General features: G+C 65.7%; 1 protein-coding gene across 1 annotated transcript in view; it reads left to right on the top strand.

The window, feature by feature from the left end:
- The window catches only part of EXD3 (exonuclease 3'-5' domain containing 3), a 119498-nt gene that overhangs the window by 72139 nt on the left and 40709 nt on the right, over nt 1-6650 (top strand). Inside the window, exons 9-16 of the mRNA XM_025359663.1 lie at nt 1479-1552; nt 1876-1914; nt 3262-3428; nt 3879-4014; nt 4549-4759; nt 4930-5039; nt 5583-5745; nt 5839-6011. Of these exons, the coding sequence (XP_025215448.1) occupies nt 1479-1552; nt 1876-1914; nt 3262-3428; nt 3879-4014; nt 4549-4759; nt 4930-5039; nt 5583-5745; nt 5839-6011 (1073 nt within the window). The remainder of the gene's footprint in view (nt 1-1478; nt 1553-1875; nt 1915-3261; nt 3429-3878; nt 4015-4548; nt 4760-4929; nt 5040-5582; nt 5746-5838; nt 6012-6650) is intronic.

Raw genomic sequence — 6650 nt, forward strand, 5'->3', positions numbered from 1 at the left:
TTCCTCCTTCCTCCTTTCTTCTTCCTCCCTTTCTCCTTCCTCCTTCCTCCTTTCTTCTTCCTGCCTTTCTCCTTCCTCCTTCCTCCTTTCTTCTTCCTCCCTTTCTCCTTCCTCCTTCCTCCTTTCTTCTTCCTGCCTTTCTCCTTCCTCCTTCCTCCTTTCTCCTTCCTCCTTTCTCCTTCCTCCTTCCTCCTTTCTCCTTCCTCCCTTTCTCCCTTCCTCCTTCCTCCTTTCTCCTTCCTCCTTCCTCCTTTTCTCCCTTCCCTCTTCCTCCTTTCTCCTTCCTCCCTTCCTCCTTTCTTTCTCCCTGTCTCCTTTCTCCTTCTTCCTTCCTTTCTCCCTTTCTCCTTCCTCCTTCCTCCCTTTCTCCTTCCTCCTTCCTTCCTCCTTTCTCCCTTCCTCCTTCCTCCCTTCTTTCTCCTTTCTCGGAAGTATATTGGGCTTTGTGTAGGTGCTACCCAGAGGTGCCACGTGGTTTAAAGAGGTGGCGGCCTCTGGGGTGTCCAGTGCACGAGGGTAGCAGAGGCCTTGTGTCCGGGAAGGAGGAAGGTGGGAGGCGGGTGCCCTCATCCCCCCTTGGACCCAGGGCAGGTGGCAGATTCCTGGGTGAGGCCCCTGCTGGAAGTTTGTGCCCTGGTGGCTGTGTTCCAGGAAGCTGGTCTCCCTGGTTAGCCCTTGTCCCTGGCCTTGCTGTGAACCGCACAGACCCCCACTGTAGCCTGCAGATGGGGTCCCCACCACAGGGTGCTCCCAGGTGTTGGAGGCAAGTGCTGGCAAGGGCACCCATGTGTCTTGAGAGTGTGTGTCACAGGGACCCTCGGTGAGGTTGGGCCAGAGCCAGGCAGGGGCCTTAGGACAGATGGTCGCCCGGCTCCCCATGGCTGCATTCTGGGCGGGGCGCTGAATGGTCGGCATCCCGCTGAGGACTGGCCAGCCCGTTAGCACCACTGGCTGCCACGCCCTCGGGGGAAGGGGCTCGGCCAGACCGTGGTGCCTTCCCCGGGGCCCCCTCAGGCTCTGGGGTGGAGTATGGAGGGGAGGCTGACGGAGACTGTGGACGTGCGTGGGCCTCGGGCCCCTGCGGCTCATGGAGCTCCAGTCACGGGACCCACAGTGAGCATCTGGCTCTGTCCACGAGGTTCTCCCTGCCAGTGAGAGAAGGGCAGGGCACACACACAGATGCCAGCGCCAGGAAGGAACCTCCCTGAGGAAAGACAGGGAGCCCCCAGAGGGAGGCCCAGATGAAAGGGCCCGCCACACACATGCAAGGGTGAGCCCGGGGCCGGCAGGACCCCCAGGCTGAGTGGGGTGGACCCCAGCAGAGGCCCAAGCGGTGGGGAGGGGGTGAGGTCTGGGGCAGAGGTGGAGGGTGGTGAAGAGGCAGGCTCAGCCCCCCTGCCCGTCTCCTGCCTGCCCCAGAAGGAGGCCGTGGTGAGGCTGCCCTGAGCCCGCAGTGCTGAGCTGGCCTTTCCTTTCAGCGCTGTGTCCCAATGCGGCCATGTGGCAGCGCCTGGCGGCCCTGCAGCACCTGTGCCACAAGCGGTTTGTGGAGGTTCGTGAGCAGGAAGGGGTCCTGGGGGCGGCCAGCCATGGCCTGAGCCACAGACTTTGGCCTGGGATACTCACTGCGCGCTGTGGGTTTGCACCGATGTCCCAAGCAGGAGCTGCTTCTCACCCCAGAGCTGGGCGAGCTGGGCCAGGCCTGGGTGAAGGGGAGGCCGTGGGGCCCTGGCTCTGGGCTGTGGCACCACGGTGGGTGAGCACCTGGGCTCTTACAAGGATGTACCCTGCCAGGGGTCGAGGAAAACTCCCACCAGGCCCCTGTTCAGCCTCTGGAGCTGCCTGGCAACTGTCCCTTCCCGTTTGCTTTTGCAGAAGAGCCTGTCTCAGGAAAACTGGGCTGACCACGTGCAGGTGAGTTCGTGCTCTTGCCTGGGCAGCTGTCCTGGGGGCACAGGCCCAGAGCCTCCTGAAAACAGCAGGCAGAGCTGAGGCTTTCACGGGGGCTGCTGACCCTGACCCCGTGTTGGGGCACATGCCTGGCAGGCGGGTGCGGGGTCCCCAGGCCCGGGAGGCCTGAGCGGGAGCTGAGGGCATCGGTGGAGCCTGACTGGGCCTCGTTCCAGGTGGACGGCAGCATCCGTGCCACTCGAACCGGCCCAGCGGAGCTACCTGTGGGGCTGGGTGGGGGCTGAGAGTCACCAGAGAGGTGCGGGGCGCCTGGGCGAGGCCGGAAGGAGGAAGGCCGGGCCCCCCCGCCGGTGCCAGCATGGAGCCGGCCGGAAGGGCAGCGGACGTCCTGAAGAATGCAGGCGGCTTCCACGTATTGTCGTCCACGTGGGAACCCACGCCGGGGAAGCAGCCTCGGGCTGCTGGGCCTGAAGCCAGCGGGGCAGGCGGACCCTCCTCGAGGCCGTGGGGCGGGAGGTCGTGCAGGAGCTCAGCCTCCTGGGCGGGTCCCCTCCCTTCCCGCCTGACACCCAAGGCCATCCTGGACCCATGGACTCCAGGACCGTGCAGGGAGGGAGACCCTCGCTTGTGCTGGGCCCTGCATTTCCTGGTGGGGGCCGAGGGTCCTGCAGGCCTGTGGGTGCCTCTGCTCCTGGGCTGGGCGCTGCCACAGGCGGCTGGCTGCAGGGTGGGAGAGAGCTCACCCTGGTGAGGATGAGGATTCTCGGGACCCCCTTGGTCACTGCCACCCGGAGGGCACCCCTCTGTCTGCTCTTGGGCCGTGGGTGAATGGGTGCCCAGTAGCCTCCTAAGCCCTGCCAGTCAAACCCCACACAGTGAGGAGGAGGGGAAGGGGCAGAGGGTCTCCCCCGGCAAGAGGAGGAGTGTGGAGATGGGGCAGGCTGGGCAGGTGCTCCAGAAAACACACCCGGGTTCCTGGGATCCGGGGTGGGGGCAGATGCCTGGTGAGAGCAGGAGGGCCGGCGGAGGCTTGGAGGCCAGGAGGGGCCAGCCAGGGCTGAGCTGAGGTGGGCAGCCTTCACCTCAGGCTTGGAGACCCGGAGGGCCAGCCAGGGCTATACTGGCTGGTGGACAGCCTTTGCCTTAGCACCTCTATCTCAGCCGCTTTGGTCCTGTGGAACCTTGACCTCAGGCAGGACAGGCACTGCAGGCCTGGGGTAGATGGCTGCCCCTCCTCCCCGAGTGCTAAGAGCCAGTCTGCAAGGTCGGGGTCTATGGGGGTCCCTCGGGGCAGAGCCCTGTGGCACAGCAACGTCCCCATCTCCATCCTCACGGCCACCCTCCCCACAGGGCCTGGTGGGGCAGAGCCCATGGCTTCAGGAGCAGCTGTCTCAGCTGCTGGTCTCCCACGGTGACCCAGTCACGGCCGCCCGGTGTGCCATGGGCCTCTCACTGCCCGAGGAGCGGCTGCCGGCTGCGGTGGCTGTGGAACTCCGCCAGCTCAGTCTCCAGGGGAGGTGAGCTCCGCCAGGTGACCCCAGCTAGGGGTGGGTTCCGCCCAGGATGGCCCTTACCCTTGGGACGACAGGTCACCAATCTGCACGCCAGTGGCTTGAGAATTAGAAATCAAGACAAAACAAAGAGCACAGCTATACACAGAGCAGACAAGACAGCAGGGCCCAGCCCTCCTACTCTGCTGCCAGCCCACAGACTCTGCAGCCAGATCCATGGCCAGCCCAACCCACGCGGGACCCTGAGGAGCAGGCTGCCCTATGGTCTGGGAGGGCAGCCACTGGGAGGAGAGGCAGGAGCAGGGGTCACGCTGGGCTGGACTGAGCCGGCGTGGGAGGAGGAGCCACGACCCGAGATGCCCCCACCAAACGCCCCGAACGCTCCCCTCCTGCTCCGAGGTCAGAGTGAGTGGGGGACCAGGGACATGGGGGCGCTACCAGCTCTGCTCCTCCCAGGGCGGCTGAGGCTGACTCGAGGCTGGAAGTGAAGGACGTGAAGGACCGTTACTACCAGCTGCCCATCCCCAGGGAGAACATCCACCTCCTGGCCTCGTGGGAAGACCTGACCAGATATGAGGGTACACTCCTGCAGGTGAGCCCCTTGGCCGCTGGGGCAGCGCCCGGTAGTGGGATCCCCCTGCCAGGCATTGGAGGAGCATCAGGAGCATGGCATTCGGAGAGGCAAGGCCTCTGGGCGTGGGCCCGCCAGGTGCCCCAGGGCTGCTGTGAGGGCAGCCATTCCCCACGCTGTGTTGCTGAGACTCCGGGATGCTGGGTGCTGGGCGCTGGGTGCTGGGTGCTGGCATTTACCCAGTCCTGCCAGCCTGTGGAAGGTGCCGTGGGATCCCCGTTTTACAGATGGGGCACGAGACGGGGGTGCATCCTGACACGGGCACTGCCTTTGGCACTAGGCCAGGCCTCCCTCTCTGGTCCAGCCACAGAAAGCAAGGGGCAGCTGGGGCACTGGCCTTAGTGCCCCCCAACAGCCCAAGCCCTACAAGCTTGCAGGGGTGCAGGGGCGTCTCCCTGAAGCCCAGGCTCACATTGCTGCTCAGACCCTCCAGGCTGCCATCGCTGCAGAGCCGAGTTGGCCCTGACGGTCACATCTGCCCCTTTCTGCCCACAGCCCCACCAAGTAGTTGGTGTAGACCTGGAGTGGACACCTGTGTTCGTTGCTGGGGGCCGGCCTCGGCCATCACTCCTGCAGGTGGCCGTGGAGGGCCGCGTGTTCCTTCTGGACGTCCTGGCACTCTCGCAGCCACCAACAGGGCAGGGAGCCCAGGCCTTCTCCCGGCTGGTGGCCCAGCTCCTCTCGGACCCCTCTATCACCAAGCTGGGTGAGTGAAGCCCTGGGGCCCCCTGCCCAGTCCAGAAGGGAAGCAGCCCCCACCTCTGCCTGACCCTTCCCTCTGTGCGCCCCGGGGAGGGTGCTGGGTGCACCCTGGGGTCCGGGGACAGTGCTGTCCCTGCCTGCAGGCGCCCCTCCCATGATGGTTCCCGCCCACAGGCTACGGGATGGTGGGGGACCTACAGAAACTGGGCGCATCCTGCCCCGCCCTGGCCCATGTGGAGAAGCAGATTCTGGGTGGCGTGGACCTGCTGCTGGTGCACAGACAGGTGGGCACCCACTGAGCCGCTCACACGACGTCGGGTGGGCCTGGATTTTGAGGGCTGCTTGGGGCCCCTCCACACCTTTCCAGTGGCCCTGGGCTTCTCCTGCCGGATTCCTGTCAGCTCAGCCTTAGTCACCACAGCCCCCCGAGCAGAGCCTGGCAGAGGTGGATCTGGCGTCCCCAGGGAGGGAGCAGAGCCTCCTGGTGCGGGCATCCCTGAGCCCCTGTGGGGCCCTTATCTGGTGTGAGGGCACCTTCCCTCGGACCTGAGCCCCGGGTTCCACTTGGAGGAGCTCTGGGAGGGAGCCCCTGGAGGTGAAGGTGTGAACCCGGAGCTGGCCCTGGTGTGCAGTACTTGCAGCCTGCGACCCCCACGTGGAGCCTGCCCTCGGATGTGTCGCTCCTTCTCCCTGTCTCTCCTGCACGGCTGCTGGTGGAGGGGGGCAGGGCCTCCTCCGGAGTCCCACAGAGCCGATGTGAGTGGGCGCAGTGAGCTGTGCTCCCTCCAGGGCCAGACGCATCACCCTGCAGGGCACTGTCTTAGCAGATGCGGGTGGCAAACATGCCAACCTCAGGCACGGACAGGGCCAAGGGGCTGAGGGGCCTGAGCCTCCTGGTGCAGCAGGTGCTGGGCACAGCCCTGGACAAGACGCAGCAGCTGTCCAACTGGGACCGGAGGCCGCTCTGTGAGGAGCAGCTCATCTATGCAGGTGTGTGGGGTGGTAGGTGGGAGTGACCCCTCCTCATGCCCCACGGCCCTCCCACCCTCTGCCCCAGGAGGCTGAGGCCGACTCCCCACATAGCTGCCGATGCCTACTGCCTGCTGGAGGTGCACCAAGCCCTGTGCAGAGAGCCTGCCCGCTTCCACCTGTCGGAGGACCTGGCCGGGAGCCGGAGGCCCAGGCACACAGAGAGACCAGGGGCTCAGAAGCCACCCGGCTTGCAGAAAGCATCAGCCTCAGCCGCACCCAGGCAGGTGGGTGAAACCCCGCAGGGTCCATTTGTCAGGATTCTTGGGGAAGGAGGTCCCCGTCCATAAACCAAGGACCTGCACAGAGACAAGGCCACTGGGTCAGAGTGTGTGGAGGGGGCCCCCGCTCCTCCACACTGGACCCCCGGCCCCTGGAGTGAGAGGGGAGCAAAGTCCTGGTGAACTACCTGCATGACTGTCATGGGGGCTGCCCTTGCCTGGGGGGCCACTGCTCAGGAGGCAGCCGTGCCCCTGAGTGCCCCAGTCCCCTCCTGACACTGGGCCTGGCAACCTCCTCCCATGGCCCAAGGCAGCATCTAGCCCCCTCCCCATGATCTCCAGCCCTCTGTCTATCCCCCTCCCTGTGATCCCCGCCCCCCTCTCTATCCCCCTCCCCGTGATCCCCACCCCTCTGTCTATCCCCCTCCCCGTGATCCCCGCCCCCCTCTCTATCCCCCTCCCCGTGATCCCCACCCCCCTCTCTATCCCCCTCCCCGTGATCCCCACCCCCCTCTCTATCCCCCTCCCCGTGATCCCCGCCCCTCTGTCTATCCCCCTCCCCGTGATCCCCGCCCCTCTGTCTATCCCCCTCCCCGTGATCCCCGCCCCTCTGTCTATCCCCCTCCCCGTGATCCCCGCCCCCCT

Source organism: Theropithecus gelada, chromosome 15 (assembly GCF_003255815.1).
Source record: "Theropithecus gelada isolate Dixy chromosome 15, Tgel_1.0, whole genome shotgun sequence".
Taxonomy (NCBI): domain Eukaryota; kingdom Metazoa; phylum Chordata; class Mammalia; order Primates; family Cercopithecidae; genus Theropithecus; species Theropithecus gelada.